Source organism: Macrosteles quadrilineatus, unplaced genomic scaffold, assembly GCF_028750875.1.
Source record: "Macrosteles quadrilineatus isolate MER2022 unplaced genomic scaffold, UCM_ALF_1.0 Scaffold_9__3_contigs__length_116548681, whole genome shotgun sequence".
In the NCBI taxonomy this organism is placed as follows: Eukaryota; Metazoa; Arthropoda; class Insecta; order Hemiptera; family Cicadellidae; genus Macrosteles; species Macrosteles quadrilineatus.
In genome coordinates this window covers 80,728,241-80,752,899 of record NW_026542602.1, presented here as the reverse complement: position 1 = coordinate 80,752,899, position 24,659 = coordinate 80,728,241, and the positions used below count along the sequence as shown (strand labels likewise).

Sequence of the window (24,659 nt, the reverse complement as noted above, 5' to 3'; positions counted from 1 at the left end):
ATCATAGGGATAGCCCCTCCATCAATCCGACGTGATGTCGCTGCCAACGCAGAAAGGACTAAGCAAGAGACAGACCCTCGTCACCCATTACACGGCCACCAACACCAGAGCGACGGCTTCGGTCCAGAAAGAGCTTTTTATCACGGACACGAGTTCTGGATGGATCACTCTCAAGCAATCGGGTGGCAAGGTGGGAGGCCACGTTGGCTAAACATCCCATACCAGCCAGGGAGGAACTGGCTCCTGGTGGAGGCCTTCATTACACGGTGTGGAAGACCCTAAATCGAATTAGGGTCGAGGTACCAAAATGCAAGACAAACATGCAGAAATGGGGTCTCTTACCAGACGAAGAAAACATCTTGTGCGCGTGTGGTGCTGTTCAGGATCCTGACCACGCCTAGACAGTCTTGCACATTAGATGATCTTTTGTATGCGAATGACAAAGCCATATCGGTAGCTAATTTTTGGAAAAGCGAAGTCTGATTTCCAGACATGGAAAGTAAGTACCTCTCATTGCTAATCACAGTGATGCAACGAATCATTGTACCAAACACTATTGCACCACTCATTAGGCCTAACAATTAAATTGGCATGAACAGCTAATTATTTTAAGATCGAAACATGTCAATTTTACTTATTTTCCCTCAACCATTGAACCTCAATGGTCTGTTAGCCTTGTTGTTAATAAAAACATAATGCTGTTAAGTAAGTAAACAATGCTGTTAAGTAAATATTTTCTATCTAAGAACTAGACTGAAACGGCTTGTTTCAAAACGGTCGTGGGTAAAACAGTAAACGTAAAGCTTAGAGGTTAAGTGGTAGAGAGGACTTGCTAGTCCTAACTTCGCCTCTTAAATAAAGACATTTTTCATTTCATTCATTTCATAAACAGCACTGATTGGTTACGTTGTAACTCAGTCTTACAATTATAATATAATTAAAATTTTACATTATCAAATGGTTTATTTGATATCCAAATACGAGTAAGTAGTAGACATTCTATAAAAATTTCATAGGGGCTAAACGCATTAATTTGAAGATACTATCTAGAAGAAAAAAATATTTTTCCATTTACAAAAAAATTCAAGCACAAGTTAAAATAAATACTCACCCTGTGAATTTGAAAGGATACTGAATAGAAAATACTCGTGTCACGCACAAATTTAATGGCTTAAAGAGTTTTGATGGACAAACGTTCTGGCAGTTTTCTGAATTCTGCATTAAAGTTGAACTTTTCAATGGCGGCTGAGAAGAGCTTAGTCGGGGGTTTCACAGTGTGCGGGTCGACACTTTTGCGAGCGATCACATACAGGGTGTCCTCACCGGTCACTTGCAAAAGAAACACACAGGTTATGAGTCACATAAAACAATAAATATCTTAAAATTAATTTTAAACATGTTACCAACAAAGCAGACGTTAAAAAGTGTTGTGTATGCATTTACAATGCTACTTCAGTACTAGGAAGTTCCCCACATATGGTGGGGGGAGCGGCGTGGCGGCGGCGGACCATTCGCGGTTACCAGCCGAGCGCGATTTAGACTAATATCGATTATACATATTACCTACAACTCAGGTACAATAGCTATTTTCCGTCAACCAGGAAAACCTGATTTCCACAACCCATATTTATATTTTCAAAATCCGATCCCAAGTACAATTATTATTGTCATGAAATTAATTAGCTTAATGGCTAAAATATATGAGTAAAAAGAGTTTTTAATTTTTGAATAAGTGGGCTGTATTTGTTCTGTTTACATAAAAGAAATATCACTTACAGTTGGTTCTTCTTGAATCTTAAATATTACAAATGTTATATATACTTAGTAATTTTCTTGAATTTAATTCAATTTTCATAATAACACTTTCTTTTTTGATAAAATAATTTACTAACATGCATCTTCTTTCAGTTCATTCTGGCTTCCTCCTAATCTTCATCACATTCACATGTCACAAATGTTGTTTTTAAATAATTTTATTGTTGATTATTTGTTTTTGAGTTAGTTAAACTGCTTCTAGTAACAGTGTTGTCAATCTTAATAATGAAACATTCTTTACGGTACAGTGTGATGTAATAGAATTTGATTAAATAACATATATGATTAATTTTTAGTACTGAAATGAATTGTAATTTCTACTTTAATAATAATAAACTGTGAACATAAACTTAATGAATTTTGACTAAATGAATTTTTTAATGAACTGTTAATGAATTGTGATTGACTTGTTTGGAATATCTGAAACATTATTGAAATAATGAAAACTAATAAAAAACTTAGCAATTATTATGTTTAATATCTTCTTATTTTGACATAGAAATAAAATGCTTTCATGTGTTTTCAATCAACTATTTCAAAATGTTGTGACACTCCAACAGTGAAAGCTGACCAATAAATCACTAATGAGTTACATTTACACAAAAACTCCAAAATGTATAATATAACTTTTTACTAAAGCTGTTAAAAACATCTATGATACATTAAAAACATTATTGCATCGCATTGCACAGCAAGGGACCTCTAGAATATATTAATACAATTTTAAATACGGTATTAAATGATTTTACCATCAAGAGTACGGTTATCAATGTTTGAAAGTGAACATAAAGTTGTGTGATTTGCAGTTGTTGTTCAGTTATGAACCGTAGGCTAGGTGAGAGCACAGCTCACATGTGCTAATAATTAGGCATTGACGTAAGTTGAAACAGCAGAGCAATACTTCGACTGGGCGATTAGGTACGAATATCAAACTATACGATAGTTTGATAATACGATAGTTGATAATATCTATTAGGTTAGGGATCCCGTTCATAAAACGGCTATATAGAATGAATGAATTATACTTTTATTCCAACAAAGTATTTACAGAATATGTACACAAATATTTAAAGAAAAAAAAACATAAGTGAATTTAAAAGAATAATATATAATTAAAATTGGCATTATATCTATGTTTAAGAAAGCGTACATGTTTATAAGGAATAATCCGACATGGGCAGCGAGCCTGTGCGTCGACTGTAGTTGCGTCCAAACATAGGCTTAATAAGATGAGATCAAATACAATAAATAAATAAATGACAGAAGATATGATGAGGTGAAAATATGATGTAAATGGAGTAAATGGAGTTACAAGAACAAATTGTGAGATGAATAACTATGTGAAAAATATTAGTTGGCATAGTTAAGTTTAAATAAAAAATGATTTAACTGTAATAGTGACAGGAATTCTACGGCTTTTAAAGTAGGTCTAGAGGGGTGGGGCGGGCGGTGGAGAACGAGTCAGGGTACAATGGTCATGTCGCATGTCGTGTCAGGAGCGTCTGTGTCTGTAATCAGCTGCGATGATAAGCTCAGCCTCGTCCCTGCCTAGACCAAGTACAGTAACCACTCATTGACACGGCGTTTGAATATGTTTAAAGTGGGGGAGTCAAAGAGATTAACGCTTTGAAATTTTTTTTGCAAGTTAAGAAATATAAAGTGTGCAAAATAAAATGAGTTGGTCGATGAAAAGCACTTGTACAGTTGTAGTGATGTAATTCCAATTCGGGTAGAATATCTAGTATTATGTGTATGGGAAATTGTAGAGAAAATGTTGCTATAATTTTTAAAATATTATTTAGAACATTTTTTATGAAAAATTGTCTGATCGTTAAAACTGACACATCCTTAAAGAGAATGTCAGATGGATAACGCCTGCACTTCCCAAAACGCATTTTTAATATTAACTTTTGTGTTATGTTTAATGGCTCTAAAATACTTTTAGAACAATCCCCCAGCTTTTGATTTCGAAGGATAAAAGTGATTGAAGCATAGTACATTAACTTCATTTCACTTTCATTTAGAATCTGATTCAGCTATTAATTATTTACGTATTACATAAATATGGTATTTAAACTTTTTTATTTTATAAAGCTTTGAACGTTTTTCTTTAATTAAAAGACATACGAAGACAAACTTCCTATCTCTCCAAAGACACTTTGTTAGTTTGCTTGGCATTGTAAGGCACAAAACATAAAATAACTTTAGTGGGCGTAATAGGCATAGCAATGTTTGATTTTAATGGACACGATTATATTCCTGCAAATCAAAAGTCATAATTTAAGCAGGTTAACTAACTATCAACTACCATTAAAACTAAATAGTTGCAATACACATTTAGAAAATTATATACTATTTAGATGTTTAATACTTATGCACTAAATATTTACCGCCAGTGTCACTGCAGACGTACAATAGCCCGGTGTCCCCCTTGATAGCAACTATTGATGCTATGTAGCTCATCTCCCCTTCTGCAAAATTAATATACTGTTAATAACCTATAAATAGAAACAATAACACTATTTAATATAGATTTATTCTACTACCAATTTAAGAACAGAACAGTGCATACCCATTCAATGGAAATACGTTAAAAAAACACTGTTTTGATTGGGCACTCCTATCATCATACCAAACAATACAGTACCTACTGTAAATAGCCATAATAGGGTAGTTTTTCAATGGGTTACTCCCAACTACTTACCTACTGCCCCAAATAAATAACAAGTAAAACATTTACCGTTTTTAAAGTTAGATCTTTGAAGTTCCTATGTATTATTGAAACTCATCTACCCCTAATATCAGTTACATAACTGACAGTATGTAACTGAAATTAATTAGTGACTTCTGAATTAAATCTAAGCAGAAGTGAATTAAATAATATTCATTATTAATTAAGTCCATCGACAAATAAAATATAACCTTTATAAATAATTCAAAACATATAAATAACATATTTAGCATTTTATTTTATGGAAAAACTATTTGATTTTAGCATACATAATCAGTTAATTTACTTTTGACGATCTTCTTGAGCACTCCATTTCCAAGGTCTTTCACTAGAAAGTTCATAGTCGTAGGTGTACCAAAGACTCTGGAATGATAAAAAATATTTAAAATCAAGAAATTTAGATTGACTATATAATCAAGTTATAAAGTATTAATTAATAATTATTATAGATCTAAATAAATCAATTAATAACGTAGAATTTAAGGAATTGTTTAAACTATTACAGTCAGTATAATATTCAGCCAGCAAAGTACTGTACCGTATCGGTGTAAAATATGCTTTGGTTTAGCAAAAAGGCAAATTTTGTTGGAAAATAAATCTATAAGATCTTTTTTATGGACTCCGAAAAAAATTATATTATTCAATTTTTTATTATTTGTATTCATATATTGAAAGATAATTGTAAAGTAGTGAATTGGATTTGTTGTTGATTTGTTGTGCTTTTCGTGACAAACAGGAATGGAGAGAAGGGAGGACGCAAACACTGTTTAAAACAACAGCCAACAGATGATCAGCTGGTATATAGATTTAAAAATGGAAGGGGAACCCAAAAAAACCTCCCCCTTAAACCACCTAAATTTTGTCAACGCTATTATGGTCAAATCGTTAGCTATATTTTCTCTGGTCCGGCTAGTTTAGTTGTCAAAGCCGATGATTTATTTTCTGGGGGTATAAATGTTATGTACGTCCGGAAACCTAGGTGATCAGAGTGTAAGAGTTCTTTCCCGTCAGAGCATATTCTGTCCTGTAAGTCTGGCTGCTCCATTGGGAGAAGATAGACGAGTTGCTGCCTGAAACTATTGGTTGTTGCCAATTGCACCTACCTCTTACCTATCCAGTCCATAGTCACCTATCCTTAGGCAGTAGGTGATTAATGCAACTGGAAATCAGCTGTAGCCATCATTTTGTCATCTACAAGACACTTTTCGTCCTATGTGCAAAGTGTATTTAGTGCTAATACAGTGTGTGTTTTTTTTTTTACTTGCATCTTTATGTAGAAACCGCAATAGATAGAAATATGCAGTTTGCGGGAATCATCTATTGGTGTAAGGGGCCCAATTGTTTTGAGTTCAACGTTACATTCACATTCCCCCCTGTCCCCAACTTATTTTTTTTTAATATCAAGGTACCCCTTTTGATATATCAAATGAAAGAGCATAAAAAAATAAAATGTTTAGTGAAAAAAATTAAAATGGCTTATAAATTTGTGAGATATCCCCCCCTCCCCGGAACTTATTTTTCTTTAATAGCAAGGTACGCCTTGTGACATCTCAAATGAAAAATGATTTTCACCAAACATTTTCTTTTTTCATGCTCTTTCATTTGATTTGTCACAAGAGGTACCTTGCTATTTAAAAAAAAAAAAAGTTGTTGGCAGGGGGGGGTAGAGGTGGGGAATGTGAATGTAACGTTTAATTCAAAACAGTTGGGCCCCCTACGTTAATAGATGATTCCCGCAAACTGCATATTTCTATCTATTGCGGTTTTTACATAAATAAAGATGCAAGTTTTAAAAAAACACCCTTTATATCTAGAATTATTAAAACGACCCAGCTATTGTAGTGCTGAGAATGCAAGTTCTCTATCCTTTAGGCTACGATTCATTTGAAGTTTAGTAGGAACGTGGCTGTTATTTGGGCGGAAGACTTATGTGGCATTAAGTCTTGATTACAATTTTACTAATTAATTGCCAGATTATAATGGCGTAACTCAATGTTTTGGAGTTAAATCAAACTGAAGATACATCCTTTTGTAAAATAAAAATGAATTGGTTCCTCATCTTAATAGAGCATGTTGTAAACTATCCTCTATAATGGCTACTCAAGGAGCAAGTTAGTCTAGTGGTATTATATGACAGCCAAAACTTCGAAACTATACTTACGACTTGGCTCTGATGGTTTCAGCATAAACCTTCTTTTGTTTTTTCGACTTCCTGATTACCATAGAAATACTGTCAAGCGCTTTGTAAACCATTGAGGTTGGAGTGTAGATGTACTTCAACGTCTCTCCTTCGATCTACAAAAGGTTTGACAGAATAAACAATCTTGTATTTATATATATTTTTCTAGATTATTGCTGGGTTCAACATGTATTACTGCAACGTACAAGACAAGTGATTGCAATCAATAACAAGATTGATTGCAATCAATAACAAGATTGATTGCAATCTTGACAATTGTCGCTCTAGACAATAACAAGATTGCGTAAGCAAATCTTCATGAATGATAAATCTTTGGTTGGTTTTTGCAGTGTTGAAAGTGGCGGTTCGTTTTAGCAAGAGGGCTGCCAATATTAAAATTTGACCTGTGCAAATCAAGTCGCAACATGTTAGGGCAGGTTGGGATATGTTCTGTTAGGTTAGGTTGGGTACGGTTCAGTTAGATTGGGCACGGTTCAGTTACGTTGGATTCAGAAGGGGACTCAGTGTTCAGACACAGCACCAAAGATTATGGTGCATGATTGATTCGAAGTGGCACAGATAAGGTTAGGTTTGTTGACCTACAAAATTTCATTTGATTTAAAGAACAACTCAAATGTGGCTGCTCTCTTTTTGAAAAGACCTACAACTTGTACAATAGTTAACGAGAGTACTAGAACAATAAAGTAACTCCATCTGACCTGTGAGATGTCGAGGCCGGGGTTGCTGGGTAGAGGGTATTTGCACTTCCCCACTGGCATACTAGAAGCCAGGACAATCAACGGAAAAGCCGAAAATATGAACAAATATTTCAGCATCCTACGTCTTCCCTGGAAAAACATTTTACATTGTATTTATTTTATTTTATTGTAAATAAATTCCATAATAGACTTGTGCAAAAATTATTACCTCTAGAGTTATATTTAATAATACGCAATAATTATATTCTAAACTTTCTGATAGACATATTATTGAGATGTATATTGAAACTTTTTCGGTTTGAAAGTTTTTTTGTACAAACATTGACAAAAAAAGGACTTTACAAACCAAAAACCATTTACAAACTTTTCACCTACGTGTCCAACTCAGCTCAATTATATAAGAAAAAATCTTACTCATAAAAAGATACATATGAGTTTTAAGTTTGCATATTCACAGTATGACGATTGAGCTAATTTAAAAAATACTACCCTGGCCTACAAACATAAAACACGATTATTGTTATTGAAAACTCAAGTAAATAAATGTTTTAACATATAATTTAAGCAATATTTCATACCAAAATCACATTAAAAATGTATTTGTAAACTCTTAAAATAGTTATAAAGAATTTCAACACCTCTCAACTGTTTATATAAATCAACACTTTTAGGTACGTCAGTTGGCTCAGATTATAAACAAGCTTATTGGCCTGTGTGGTAGAAATATTGTGTGAAAGTTTTCTTCATTTACAGCTTCCATCATACGCTCTAGAACTTCCACAAATTGAAAAAGTTGCTACTTACGGTCTCAATCGAGTAGGGTGAAGGTTTATGTTCGTGCTGCGAAGCTACCAACTCCAACTGCTCGCCTGATGACGTAGATAATTTGTTGGCGCAGATGTTCTTGGAGTTACAGTACTTACAAATAGGCCAATAAATTTCATATTCGATTAATCAACTCGTTTTGGTGCCAACGATATTTCGTCGAATTCAAAACATGTTAACGTTAGTCTAACCTCCTTCAAAACCTTCATGAAACGATATTATATGTTTTAGTTGTATGCCCAACTAATGTGCTACTTACTTACTCAGATCTTTAAAGTTATGGTTAACTTTGGATCTTAATGTTTACCTGTATTTGTGTTTGTTGTTCTGAACTAAGAAGCTATTATGTTAGCAAATCCTTCTCAATCGTGTATATAAAGATTTGTTTCCATAAGATTCAATCCATTACAAGGTGTAACCATGTAACTATACATAGTTATGTAACTATATGTAACATCCAAGAATAAGATTGATGATTCTGAATGGATTTAAAACCATAGGCCTACTTAAAGTGTCTTTATGACAACTGTTTTTAGAGTTGATATGCTCCAGGAATGCATAAATATAAAAAAATTATTATAAAATGTCCCTATAAAAGTAAGAGTATAGTGGTAAACAACTAGGAAGATAATAACAAACTTTACTTAAACGAAATTGTATTGCTTTAAGACGTGTGCACAATACTTTAACAAATGTTGAATAAATTTTAAAATAAATTTAGCCATTACCAAACTAAAAACGAGTCATACATAACGTTCAAACTACGACATGATTCGTTTTATGTAACAATCGTCGTAAGCATTAGATTGAGTCCAATGTTCGTAAACAAACTGTTTAGAAAACGTTACCCTTTGTATTAAACATACATAAGCTAGTCATAATGGAGTTTCACTAAAAGACAATTAGAAGATTTAAAGGTAAAATTTTTACCAATCTTGTATGGGAAAAAACTATGTATTCATATTTCAATTGTTTAATTTGCTCCATAATTACTTCACTCATTGAATAGGCAACTGTTGATATTATAGCAGGTTTATGAATTTTATAAATTTGAACGTCCAATTTATGTTAAGAAAATGCATGCAAAACTATAAAAAGATACATTTATTCCAAATATAAAATGTAAGTTCACAATAATTTATTAATTTTAGTAAAAGGTAGAGTAGATTATTTTATTTTACCTTTTTCCATGACCTTAGCTTAAATATATCTGCATTATAATAAAATAAATAAGAAAAATTAATTTATTTATTCAAAAGAATTGATCTATTAACAAAAATAATCAACCAAGGTAAATAAGATTCTTCTTTATTTAAAACTTAGTATTCAATCAGGCAATTCTTATTCAAGCAAATCCGAGGGATTAAGACTAAGCTTCTACAGAGTGTATATTATTGACTGTGGTTGCCATAGCAACCGTAGTGCAAAGGTCACCGATATAGAGGGCAACTGTGCTTGGCTGCTTTGCTGTATTTAGTTCTGGATTTAAATAAATTCAAAACATGAGTGAAGAAATAAATTAACAAAAACCATAACATTAAAACTATAGTAGATAGACTATTACAAAGCTATTACATACCTCGTCTTGTAGTTCAAATGTAGTGTTTGAAGTCAACTACATATGTTTCGCCATATGTGGCATTCTCAAACACTATATTGGAACTGTAAGACGAGGTATGTAATAGTTTAGTCTATACTACACAGTTCAGGGGCTACAAAACGGACTTTAATATAGTAGATAGTTTGAATACGTAGGATGTATGTACAGTAGTATTCTTACGGATGTGGGTCAATTTTTGAATAGGTCTAGGGTTTACTATTATAACTGTATATTTCGTAATAAGAAGATTAATATCTTTTTGACACGAGTTGTAGTGTTTTTAAGCAACAAAATGGTAGTATAATGCAGAAAATACCAAATTGTTTGTCATATTACACAAAACCATGTTTGTCAGTGAACACTGGCAAGTTTTTTTTTTTTTTTTTTTTTTGCTTTATTTATTTGCACTCAAAAGTGTGGCTTCGACCTTCGCTTTATAAATCCACTTTATACTAACACAGAATGCTACATAAACCATTAAACCGGTAGTTTATATTTTGGAATTACCAGTTTATTTAACTACAACAAATGATAATTAAAACAGTATAAACAGTAATAACAACCGGAATATCGGCCGGTTTTCACTAGGACAAAATATAATATATGACTTTTGCCTGATTTGGTTTTAAACACACACCTGCAGTTTGTTACCTTTTTTTATACAATATATATAGTATATAGAACTCGTAAATACAGTGAGAAAAATATTTTGCAAATTGCTGTAGGATATGTCGGTAATAATTTTACTTGAAAACAATGTTTTTATTTAATTTTTCTCCCAGAGTTTAAATAGTATTGCAATATTCCCAACATTTTCTTAGTGAGCTCTGTAAAGACAATTTGAAGTTGAAACTTTTGAACCCCAGAGCTTTTTTATTATTCCATTTAGTAAATGATAATTTATGTTTAAATTGCCTTTCTTGTTTAATTCTTAGTATCTATACATATATAATCAAAACCGTAGAGTAATTGTGCTGATCTTAGGATGTACTCGTAATAATTAGTTTTTATACAAAATAAAGTTTTTGTTTAAATACTTTTCATGGATATTTCCAACCACGATTAGAAAAGATCGAAGTTTATTCGAGGCTCCGGAGCGATATTTCTCACCAAAGTTCGTGATCAGATTCCGGATCCCAAAAAGTCATGATGACTTATAAAAAATGGACTAAGACGAGGTTGAGCTTGACAGTTTAAAATATATATACGAGATCAGATCGTTTTTTAAAGCAAGAAAACTTAATAGGAGAAAGTTCCTCTATCCTAAAAGGACCTGATTAGAATTCTGCAATTTAACTAGTTTTTCTAAAATTATCACATGTGACAAGTTCACCAAAGTTAACACAGCATTGCCGTGCAGCAACCTCTAGGCCCAGCCTGAGGTATTGAGGGCTTAGAGTTTAATGCACATTGACTATACCGAAATCCTACTAGTTATTTTAACTACGGTACCTTAAACAAGGACGACATTTACACTTTCAAAATACATTTCATTATGTCGTGTAAGATTTGAACAAGAGTTTTTTTTTCTGTTTACGTAAACATTCAACCTACTTGTTCAATGTCCTTAGAATACATGAACATCGTAAATAGAATTTAATTGATACCTTCGTAAGAAGTTTTGTTTTATATAAATTATGGTAACATTAGTGCTTTGAATTTTACATTTTACAATAACTCAATAGCGTTAGTTCTAAAATAGTATTGCGTAGCTCTAAGCCTGCTTATTTGACGAGTATTTAAAATTGTACCGTAAAGGTGCTCAGTTGTAGCCATGTAAAAAGTTTATCACCCTACAAAAATAATAAAATACATCCTATAATGAGTTTTATAGTATCTACTACTTCTCTACTGCAAATTTATTAGAATGTAAATTATTATCAGGGATTGCAAAATATTTAACACTGACAATTGATTTCGATGGGTCATCATCAAGCAACAGAGAATTTAAATAAAAACATAGATGAAGAGATAAATTTGTTTAGCAATAACAATTTGTTATGTTATTGTTTATTCTAAAATTACTTAAAATTAAAAAGTCTTTTGAACTTAGCTTAAGATAACTAACAGTTCTAATATAATTGCTGTTTTATAAAGGGAATTAAGCCCAGTTTGACATCCGGTCAATTGTAACTTAGTTATTGTTGATGCTAATAGTTGACACTAAACTTGGGACATCTTTTGTGCTATTTCATTATAGATAAAAAGTGCCATTTCATCGATAAGTATAAAAGTATAATATCCTCCGGACTGCCAAATAATATTTAACCTGATAAAATACCTGCTACTTGGCAATCCACTAAACTGCAGATGCAACTAGTTTCAGCTCCTACATGGAGTCATCATTATGCGGAAGGATGTCACCTCTCTTCACATTGAGATAGTAAAATTTAATAAACATAAAATTAAACAATCAAAATCGATAAACACACTAACATAACATATTTATAGTAACTGATTAGCTAGGATAAGAGACAATACTAATCTGGCTGAGTTTTTTTCTGGAGTAATGATGGCTCCATGTAGGAGCTGAAACTAGTTGCGTCTGTAATTTGGTGTAATTATCCTTCTCAATACACTGATTAGGCACACCTCAAATAAATGCGACAATTCATTGCCTGCAAGACGACAGGGCATAAGTACGTATTATTTAATTACGTCTATTTGTGCTGCAATCGTCGAATTATGTATCACAATTTATATTAATGAATTTCATGTTCAAAAAGTTTAAACATATATAACCATAATCGTTGATAAAACGTTCTATTTTATCTAGATACAGAATAGAGTAAAACAGTTTTTGTGTTAGAATAAAAATACATTGTCAAATTAATAACGATGTACTGTATAACGGTTCTTTAATTTTTAAAAGATATTTCATGAAAACTTATGAGCACTATGGTACATAGTAAAGTTGCTAAATACGTGTATTATTACATAAAAACATTTCACTGTCATTTATGCACGAAGCTGACAAGCCTTTTGAACCTTAACTGAAAGCGACTACTTGAGCTGTCAAGCTGAAGTCAAGTTTACTTGCCATTTGTACATAACATAAAGGTATCTGAAACATAGTTGTATTTAGTTATAGGAAAGTGTTTCGCTGACCAAAAAATTTAGTAATTTGCTCTGTGAAGTTTTCATTTTAATTTAAGCTGGGTTTTCCTAGGCGCGGAGTCGGTGAGCAGAGAGAGGAACGCGGAGAGTGGAATTGAAATTGACATGGCATTCCGCTCCGCTTCTAGGAAAACAGAAACATTAAATTGCCTAAGACAAGTGGAGTCCGCTCTCCGCGTTCCTCTCTCCGCTCGCCGACTCCACGCCTAGGAAAACCCGGCTTTACACAATGGTGGGTGCTTACTGTAGATTATTGTTTGTTTTCACTTGATTATCAGACGCATGATGCCATCTGTTTGAATACTTATAGTCAAAATGAGCAATATTTTTGGGTGGCCTCTTTAACCTACCATATGTCCGAACATATAGGCCCCATGTCTGTGCGTGGAACGTGTCCAGCAAAGCAAAGTTTACTACAGTATACCATGTGACCTACTGTAATTCCTTATCCTCTTTAAGGGAAGTTCGCTTATATAACACATAAAATAAATCATCACAATGTAAATAAGTATTCTTCTTTTTCAAATCCTTCTTTTATTGCTTCTATAGGCCTATAAAGTCACGGTGAAACAAAATCTTAAGATGTTTGACTTTTTGTCCCCAAGTTCTAAGTTTGTCACAAATTTGCCTAATTAGCTCCCCCAACTCTCAAGTCTTGGAAAGGTTTTCAACTTTTGACTTTACATTCCACCTGTTTTCAGGATGATTTCATATTACTTACACCCTGTGATTTTTATAATCTCTCTAGTACAGTATTTTGTAGTATCTTTTTTTAAAGAAAAATTGTAAAAGAAGCCTTACATTACAAGTGTTTTTCATTAATACCTATAATTTCCATAAATACCTAAGAATTATCTAAAAAAAACAACCGATTGTAAGTTGTTGCAAAAATTACAATTATCTATTTAAATACCGTATTTAAGTTGGGGGGGGGGGGGGTAAAAATTGATGTAGAAAATTGAGTCTTTCCTTTTCTGAACAATGAAAGTCATTGATGTCGTATGCTTTCTTAATGGGATGCGATAAGTTATATTTATCGTTATAATTTATAAATGTGTTTAGAATATAAGAAGTCTTAATTATAAGGTTTACCCCGTACACTTGCTTAGTTTTGAATTTGCAAAAAATGTATAACAAAGTATGTCTGACTATGCGTGTTGTATAGTACTTGTACATTCATATACATTTATAAAGATATCACAGGAGGTATACATATACGGTATACGTATACGGAGGTATTTACTAAAAGGTGAGGTTCAAAAAGTTTGAATTAAAATATACATAATACTGTAAATTTTAAAATCTTATTGTTTTCTCTACAATATGTACTAACCGAGTTTCTTAAAATTATGTAACTCTGTAACTATGTAACTAAATCCGTGCTAACTCTAAAGAATTCTATGACAGCCTTGACGGACCATCATTGTGCATGATAGTTCGGCATATCACTGCACAAACCTCTATAAACATATAACGTTCTGCAAAGCTCTTGTTATATAAATTTTTATCTGCAATATAAAAACTTTTTAAGATTACCAAACCTATTAGGAACAATAAATCCTATTGCATCTGTTAAGAACAGCATGAATGGATACATTGTTTATTTTGTATTCCAACAGAATCAGATGAATCTGGAACTACATAATATTTTAGACACGTTTTTTCTTATTTAAGTAAAAGTATCAAAAGTGCAAATAATTATTTAAAAATTGCAGTATTTATATCTCAATTCAAGCACTATGTGTACAGTTTTACCAATAAATTATGTATTAAACAGCATATTATGGGGTTTTATATCGGTATGTATTGAGTCGGGTCAGCCATAATTTACAATGGGAATGTTTGTTCTCAATTTGCCACCTGATTTTCAAGAAAACTCCGTTGATTGAACAGCTGGTTGCTTTTTGATCAAACAAGTCACAGTGTACCTGACTGCATTATTTTACGTGGCTATTTTTCATACTTTTGAGCCAGTTTAGTTCGTGGATCTTTTTGAGGGTAGTATCTAAATGAGGAACCTAGGCGCCTTCTTCTACTTGCCCCAAGGCGGTTTTGTATAGCCTACTCTGTATGACCTTTAGGTTGTAGAAATAAAAGGGTCAAGCTTATTCTATTTAGAACAAATTATTATTGTTGGATCTTTTACACCTTTTGATAAATTATATTTTTGTGTCCGCCACACCATCGATGAAACTATTATTTTTATAGGAAATTGAAAACCTACCATCCGTCCTACCCACGAAAAGATGTTTTCGTCGTTATTCGACACCTAGCATTGGACTTAAAAATGTATTTATTCATCTCAGTGTAGCATTTATTAACCAAATGAAAATAATATATTAATTATATTCTGGTTAAGTACCAAAGTCAAACAGTTTATAAAGTAAGTCGTGACTCTAGGTAGTTAAGCAAAGTTGACACAAACTTGTGGCACAAGTCAAACACTGGCTGTGGCCAGCCATCTCGTACTTGGCAATATATTATACAAAGGCACCTGCGACTCTTTGATGTTTATTTACTCGTGGACCTAATAAGCAAACATTTTAAAAATGTTTTGTTGAAACTAAATTCAATGAAACAGTGTCGTCAGGGTAAAGAATGTATTGTATTATTGCATACTTTACACAAGAAAGGTGTTGATAATCAAATTGCTAACAAACAACAATTTACGTATTGTGTGAGCAGGTGGTGTTATTGTGATTGTATACTTTAGCTCTGACCATAGGAGAGTTGTATTAATATAGATGAGGTGTAATTAATAACCACCTAATTTGTAAACGAAGTAAAGTAAGGGTTTGAATCACAGACTATATAATAAACTTTTTACCCTCTATAGTCTGTGATTTGAATAGTTTTTATAATATTATTGTAACAGTTTTTAATTATTACAGTAACAATTTGTCGATATTATATTTCAGACATTGGGATTCTGCCATTTGTTCGCAACGACAAAAACAATTTAAGTAACAGCATAGCTGATCAATGCTTTAAAGTATTATAAGTAGCTACAACTAAACTCAGTGGTATTTTAAATAAATTTTGGGATGGTTTGATTCCTTGTGATTATAATATCCATTAACTTGATTTTACTAGCAAACAATGCAAGCTAAAAACCAACTCGTGGCACATTCTCTCCGCCTTAAAGTTAATTAAGTTAAGTTAAGTCTTTAAAGTTAATTGTAATATTATGAGGCCACTTCTTACTTTTATGGTTTGACTGTATTTGTATTTAATGTTGCTTGAATAAGTATCCTAGTACATTAAAATTGTAATTAATCTGGTAGTCAGGCCTATTATTTTCTATCTTAAAAAAGTTATAGGAGACAACATCTAAATAGATATTACGTATTTAATTCTAAAAAAAAACAGTAACACACTAGTATGAGAATCAACAAAAGAATCATTTTGTTTTGGTTATCCCGTAAAATACTATATTGATATATAAAGCTATATTCCTATAAAAAAAGGATTTATTATCAAAAATCTTTCTTCTTGTACTTAAAATGATAATTTATATTACTGATATTGACATAAAGTTTCTTGCTTTAACCAATACCTTCATGGCAATAACATCAAGACACGTTCTCTCCAAGTGAATGTAATACTTGTCTCAGCATGGAAAATGTATTCAATATGTGTGCATCATCTAGCTGAATTCGCAATATTTCAGATACCACCAGAATATTTATATTTACTTTAGTATTACCCATATATTCTTGGTAGGCTACCTTTATAATATCTTCATTGTATTACAAACCATTTAGCTTGAATTTAATGATCCAGTGGCTATCGCAATCAATAAATTTAAGCTTAAATTGCTTGAATTTGTTTAAAAACTGAAGAGAAGTAACTAAATTACTCATATATGCATTGTGCATTATTATACAATCCATATTCATCGTTACAAACCAGATCCAAACTAATATTTTGTTTAAAGTTATAACTTGTTTAGGTCCCAAACGATGCCTAACCAGTTTCTTCTTCCAAGTTCCAAGTTCATGTCCTAACAAAAATGCAAAATATAATTAATTGGTACAGAAAATATCATTCTGATGTATGAAGTATCTTTAGGGAATGATTTAGGCTCTAAAAATTCAACTATTTCAAAATTAGTTAAATAACTATTTTTGAATACTCTTTGTAGTGTATATAAATTCTAACCTTTACGTGTACGGTCACTGTGAATAGGCAGTATTTATACTGCACTACATCGTTTTTAACTAACAATACATGTATTTGGATCAATATTAAAAAAGGATTCTTTTGACGTTTACTGAAGATAATGCTTACTGTTTTGTAAAGTGCTTTAATGGCTGGCTACTACCGGCGCTTGATATCAAAATTTGTTTGTATCAACTAAGCTTATCTCCCTGAATCATGCCTTACTTTATTACTTGACCAAACTATATCATAAGGTAACTTAGATAAATAATTTTTTGGTGGGTTTAAATTTAAAATTTATTTTAAAACAGCTAGACTGTAAAGATTCAACGTGACTTGTATATGTACTTAAGCATTTATAGTATGGTTGTGTTCTTTTTATGAACACGTGCAGTTGGAGATCCGAGTGGTTATTTTTCTTGCTTTAATGTGTACATTAGATCTAGGAAAGTCATTATGTATTCATTAATTACTTAAAATACAATACTTAAACCAGATGTAATTAATGTTATTTCTTTAATGATCATTCTTGTCTTGGGAATTAGCTGCCTCATTCTGCTTTGTTTTCTACGACAACGGTTTTTATTATATTCATATATTTCCTTTGTATCTTTGTTTTTATTTTTCCATTGTAAGGGTTTGGCGGCCCCTTTTAACCTTGTGATATCCTTTCTACATGGGTTTTGGGCCTGAATGTGTAACATATCCAGCAAATAATATGGGATCCAGTCCAGTATAAGAGTGAACTGTACTAATAAAGTATTTAGAGGCACCAGGTAACTAACCACCATATAGAATTTATATTTTCTATTTATCCTTAATAATTACGTAATGAGTTTATTGAGCCTTACAGATGCCATCTAAAACATGCAATACAGGTGAAGTACAGTAAATATACAAATTACGTTTACATAAAATATTTTTGTATTGTACATTAAGTCCGTAGGATAATTTCCTAAGAACTTAGACAGTAAAATGGTATGCAAATGAATGATAAACTTGATAACCATAACAATAAGAATTTCATCTGCGCAATAAAGTTATATACGGAAAGTAAATTCAAACTCAAAAATCTCATTAAAACATCATAAAATCAATTGCACAGGTAAGAATAAATTATATCAAAAGTTTCAAGAGAAAAATATTGACTTATATCAGCAGGTTTTACTGCTTCAGTGACCGAGTAAAGGTTTTGTTCAGCAAATGTATGGAACAAATTGTTGCAACCATTTGTCACCAGGCTACCCTAAGGTGGTTTGTTGTTCTTTATTGAAGGTAATTGACTTTCTTCCCCTATACATTTTCAATATTACCTTGCTTTCTTGTTCCACACAAATGTATACAATGAATTGATGTTTTAAAAGTGTTATTAATTGCAACACAAAATATTTGTTTCAAAAAGATAATTTGTCGTTAAAAAATATTATATGCGTAAAAAAAAAGCATTCAAACATGTACTATAAAGATAATTCAGATTAATGTTACAAGTTGAAATGATTCCCAGTTCTCGAGAGTTAGAGGAAGGTGATTAGGCAAATTTGTGACAAACTTTGACCTCGGAGACAAAAAGTCAAACATCTTAGGATTTTGTTTGATCCAAACTTTTCATTTCATTTCCTGCTTGTGTAGTAACAATAAAGAATTGCAGAACTAAGGTTTATCAATAAAAAGGTTGTACAGTCGGCAACATAAACACATTTCAATGGTCATTATAAATATATGTTTTGAATAAGGTAAAGTTAAAATTATATTAAATTATATTAGTAGATTTCTCATTCATTGATGGTATCCCGACTTAATACTTCTTGACTAAATACATAATTTTAATTCATTCAAGCACTAGTAACCCATCCAAAACCAACCGCAAGATCACGATCAGAATAGTCGTCAAAAACATTCGGGTGTTAACAAAAATATACTTTATATCCCCATCTGCATATTTTCATCTCTATATTTGATAATACCACTGTACCTCTTCTTAACTAATGCGAAAAACTATCTAATAACCCTTTTTAACATTTACACATTCGAATTATTATAAATAATTGGAAATAAATATCAAATTCTTAATAGGTGCATTTAATTTACTGTCCGAGTAAACGCTTTATACTAAATGCACTATATACTCCTTTTTCAAACTAAATATAATAATTTATTGATAAAATATCGCATTTTTTTACTCATTTATCCTTCATTTGTATAGCCAAAACTGATTTCTCCATAACACATTAACTAGAAAATAAATTTATATTTTTATGAGCCTTAAACTTTATAATAATAATAACTTTTAAAATCCACAGAAAAATCGTCTAAAAAGAATAAAATCAATAGCAAAGATTATTCTTCTTGCAATGGTAATTTATTTAGGAAAAAATATCCACAAATAAAAATCTATTAATCTTATGATGAAATAAATAACCTGCTTCAGTAAAATACATGCTATTATAATATTTCTCATATGGATCAATGCTGCGACATCCAAACAACGAACATATTCTCGCCACGTCTCGACTTGGAAGATATCTCAAATATTTACTGTACCATCTCCGACGAACACATAATACTATGGTGATATCTCCACTACCGTGTCTCAACATTGTGCATAAACATAATTATAGTAGTACTTCACAACACACAGTACAGTAAGTTCCTTACAGCTAATTTATTTATATAGATGTAAATACTACACATAGAATATTGTGTTTTATATCGGAAAATATACCGAAAACTGTTAGTTATGTAATACAACCAACTTAAGTACAAATTTAAATTTATAGTACAGTAATTTAAGCCTCTTTATTTATATAAATACTCCTATTTATAAAATTATGGATTTTTTATTTTCTCTTATGATACTACAGTGTTTTGTAAGATGACTAAGGTAATGTGCTATAGTCCATTCTCTATCCGAAATATATTCATTATGACTATAAAAAAATAATTGGCAATCCTTTGGTTTGATAGTTTCTTCAACGCAACCTAACTTATAGGAATTAATTAATTTATTACTGTATCATATAAAACAAAAACACCGTTTCAGCTTTTTTATTTTTTATCAGAATATGTTTAGAATAGCTAACCATCATACGCATTAATATAAATAGGGTTTTAAAAACAAGATGGAGGGCTGAGCATAAATATAAACTCACTTACCGTCATGCATGGAACAGAAAAAGTCACAAATAAGAAATAATTATAATTGGTCCAATAAAGAAACATATTGTATAAATACAAATTTATAATAGAAACGGACTTTGACCTCAACAAGTAGGATATTGAATTGTTTGCGAAATCCCACTTTCAGGCTTTATGTATTTATCAACAATTTTGATAAATACCAAAACGTAGTGATTTTGATAAATATACATCCAAACGCAGTGGTTTGGATAAATTCATAAATAGTGTTGATAAATATATCAAAACCACTTGGGTAGAAATCGGCAAGAGTTTTATTACTCGCCACATACGTTCAAACTTTTCATAATGCTTGCACAGTTCAATTGGTTATAGGCTACTTACAGTTTGTGATCCAATAACATTATTTTACCACATTTAAAATAATGTTTTCCATTTCCATTTGTTATATTTTAAACTAGAAGAAATTATTTTACTCAGCTTAATACGATAACGAAGCTGTGTAAGGTTAATTATAACCAAAAGATAAAACAATTTGATTTTCTAGGGCAAGTAAATTACTTATTTTAGGCTATGGTTTATTCCAGTTCAGTTGCCTTTCTGTTGAAATGTTTCGTAAAGAGCCAAAGTAGACATGACACAATCTGTCAGTTTAACAGCTCAAGTAGACGCTGTCAGTTCAACAGCTCAAGTAGACGCTGTCAGAGTTAACGCATACAAGGCGGTGAAATTGGTTTTGCCGTCAAAGCCCAGTCACCCTAAAGGAGTACTCAATGTTTTCGAGGCTAGACATATCGCTAGTAAACTTTTTATCTAACTACACTGGTAATCTAGTAGTAATAATTTGAGTACCCATTATGATTTATTATATCAATTTTGATTTACTTAATTTAATTTAATTAATTTGTTCACCATAACTCATTTACTTCTATAATTATAAATAGGAACTCGATACGATATACTGTACATAACAGTATAATCTATAACCAGAAGCTTATCGGGTTTTCCTATTTAAAAATAATTTATAATGCATCTAGTTGTTTATAGAATAATCTAACTGTATTAAATTTCCTTTTTTTAATAGTAGTTATTATCAAAACAAACGTATATACTCTATTCAACAAACGCTATTTAAGACTTCACTGTGAATCCATTCTTGGTCTCTTACGAAGTGAGTAGAGTATACGTTTATCAGATAAAATATTTACGTAATGAATGATTGTATTTACAAATAATGATATTGTTTACCCTTTTAAAGCTGTTACAGATTATTATGTTCTTAGCTTTAACACGTGCACTTTATACAATTTCTATATTTAATGGTTTTGAGTGTACTTGATTATCAGTTTTTATCATTGAACTATTCTATCAGTTCACATTGATTGAGGTTTTGCTCCCTAGCTGAAAACTAGCTTTGGTTTTAAGTTTTCATTTAGTTTGTCAATAACGAAATATATTACCGATGGATAAGATGTTACGAATTATTGTACGGATTCGAGTGTATTAATTCCCAAAACTATTTTTTAATGAGACATTGCGAGAGATTTTTCATAGCTCGTCAAATAAAGTATATAAATCACAAGTACAATTCATGTCTACATACACTGATTCACCGCAACCACTATAACCATTAATGTATTTGGATAAAGCTATTAAAGGTTGAAAACCCTCTAGACAATAATTTGATCCAACAAAATCACATGTAAATCATTTATAAATTCAGGGTGGATGTACTGTACTTATTTTAAATTTCGACTTTTTATGTCTTACCGAGAATATTTTTACTTAATCTTTACAAAGTATAAACAAACACATAAATGTTTCTAAATGGTTTAATTTTCTTAAAGAATGTAAGTTTAAATTAATTTAAACTATATATTATATTTATTTAGGCTATAATTGTGGGAAGAAAATTAACGCATTTTGTCAAGAGTGTGTAGGCTATTGCCTTAGTCATCGTTAAAATAGCTGAATTATTACAGTTGATTTATTTTTTGCGGTTAAACAGGTATCAAGATTTTATGGAAATCGTATATATTTAACCTAAGCGTGCATAAGCAGAAGAATGTTTCAAAAGGCAATATGTCGGTATGATACACAGGATGCACCCAAATAACAGCCCAAGATGAAGTCACATTGGTTTTCCATGATGATGTAAGCGACTTGTGGTCATCAGAATTGCATCAATCAACGTCCCACACAGAGAATTGAGAGAAGAAGTTACTTCTAATGTAAACTGTATGATGAAGTAAGACTTACCAAGTACTGTCAATGTGTTTTTATAACGTGTACACATAACAATAAGGAAACACTACGAGGCATTTTAAAAGCTTAGTTACAAATGTTTTAGGTTTACACGAAAGCAAAGTGCATAACTAAAGGATAAAAACTACTACACAAATCAACATTATAATATTTGAATTCAACTATTAAGTTCGTTTTCGGAAAATACAGTCCTGCCATCACTCAACAATTAACACAAAACGAATTACTCATAATATAAATAAATATTCAATTCAGCTGTTGGTATATAATTTTTTACATAGACGTATTTGTATAAATTACTGTTTGTATAACTATTTTCATTCTAATAAGGTAAAAATGGTTATCTGTAACTATTGCCTTGTTCAATATGTAGTTAAGCAGTGTTTAAATAGGTTGATTTAAATTAATTACAATTGTCTTTAATCTCAAGAACGCCAAAATAACTGACTAGCTTTTTTATATATAAAAATATACGTAAGTCAAGCTTAATGTTTAAATTTAACTCTGACACCATACAAAATCAAACCTAAATAATGAGTAAACGTAAACATTACTTAACTTGCTTAATTCTAAACTACTTAATCTTTTATAATCATTTATCATAGTACAATAAGATTTAAGTTTATCAATATTTAAGGATCAATCTATTAAATATGATTATTTTAAATGTTCCATACCTCGAAAAAGGTAGTTTGTTTGTGTAACAGTTTTTGAGTTACTGGTAAATTTTAATTGAATAATTTAAAGGATTCCAAGTGCGGATAGGTAAGAAGATTCACTGTACGAAGACTAAGTCTGGATTAAAATATCTAGTATATTGTATAAGATCCCTCATTAAACCCTTCGCGCTCTTCTAGCCCGGCTCACTACCCCCTCCACCGGCCTCACAGTTTGGCAGTCTTAAGGACGGTCGATTCACACACATCAGTTACGGCACGTTACAGTCCAGTCACTTCAGGCACGTCACAGTTAACAAAAATATTCTTTAATGGATTTTCTATTGCGCTATCTACAATCATCCGTTGAAGTTCCGACAGTCGCTCTGCCGGCATCAGTCAGTCAATTTTAGATTTCTTTTCACCGATATTTTGGATTGTTCAGACGCCTGACGGACGTGTTTGAGGTTAGAAAATAGCACTTTTTTATTTAAATTATCGAGTTTATATTTTAAGTAATGTTTGTAGCAACCAACAAGACGTACGATGACAATTTTATAGAATAGTGTGTTTTAATTAAATATTTTTTACTTTAACAACACTGTAAATAAAGTGACGGAAGAGTGACTGAAACCATATGACTGAAAGATTGACCGAGAAATTGCGGATGCAACTGTGACTGGACTGTAACGGAACTGTGACTGGACTGATATGTATGAATCGACCTTTACACGTCACACAGAATGCTGACAACTCTTGTCAGCAGAACTCAAACTATTGAACGCGATGTAGCAACACACGCATCGAATGATTTGTGGAAAACTGGGATTAGGAAATTGAAGTTGGAAATGAAGTGACGACTCACTTCAGTCCTTTAACATTTTTGCCTTAAAAACCGATAAACGCCTCCCATTCCCTGTTTTCTTTACTGCGTCTCTCGGAAACACTCCACGTTTAGGCCTACCCTACATGCCTTGGATTCTGATTTATAAACAGATGCTAAGCGATATTTTGTACAGACTTTATCCAAGTTTAACTGATCCACTAGTTATGGTAAGCTTCGTACAACGTGCGGGATAAAAATAGGTCAATACTACCCCTAGGGGGGGGGTGTTTTTTGGGGCCCGTGAAACGTAGGACTAGATTTCCTAGGGAGATTGCGTGTAAAGTGTGTCATGTATATGCGTGTATTTAATCGTATCTATCGAGTCTTGGATATCACCATTCGAAAATATAGGTTGGTGAGTTTCATCAAATTGTATTTAAGTAAATATAAATTCAAAACAGACTACATAGAATACTGTTCCTTCCATCTTTTCATCTTTTATCGTTCTTAATCGCGTATATTTGCTCCTTATAGATACTCAGAGGTTTCTCCATGTTAAATGGTAAATTCTATGACTGATTCTGAATTGAAGTAAATGTATTTCTTATAACTTATTTTATAGCTTTGCTA

The 24,659-nt window shown here is 31.6% G+C and overlaps 1 protein-coding gene across 1 annotated transcript; it reads right to left on the bottom strand.

Moving 5' to 3' along the window:
- Positions 1–1,145: 1,145 nt before the first annotated feature.
- LOC129004248 (uncharacterized) lies at positions 1,146–8,329 on the bottom strand. The gene is made up of 6 exons (XM_054432737.1): positions 8,249–8,329; positions 7,445–7,573; positions 6,708–6,841; positions 4,833–4,909; positions 4,206–4,286; positions 1,146–1,329 (listed from the first exon to the last, which is right to left on the bottom strand). The coding sequence occupies exons 2-6, from the start codon at positions 7,559–7,561 to the stop codon at positions 1,172–1,174; spliced, it is 567 nt and encodes a 188-aa protein (XP_054288712.1). The 5' UTR covers positions 7,562–7,573; positions 8,249–8,329; the 3' UTR covers positions 1,146–1,171.
- Between the last annotated feature and the right edge of the window lie 16,330 nt (positions 8,330–24,659).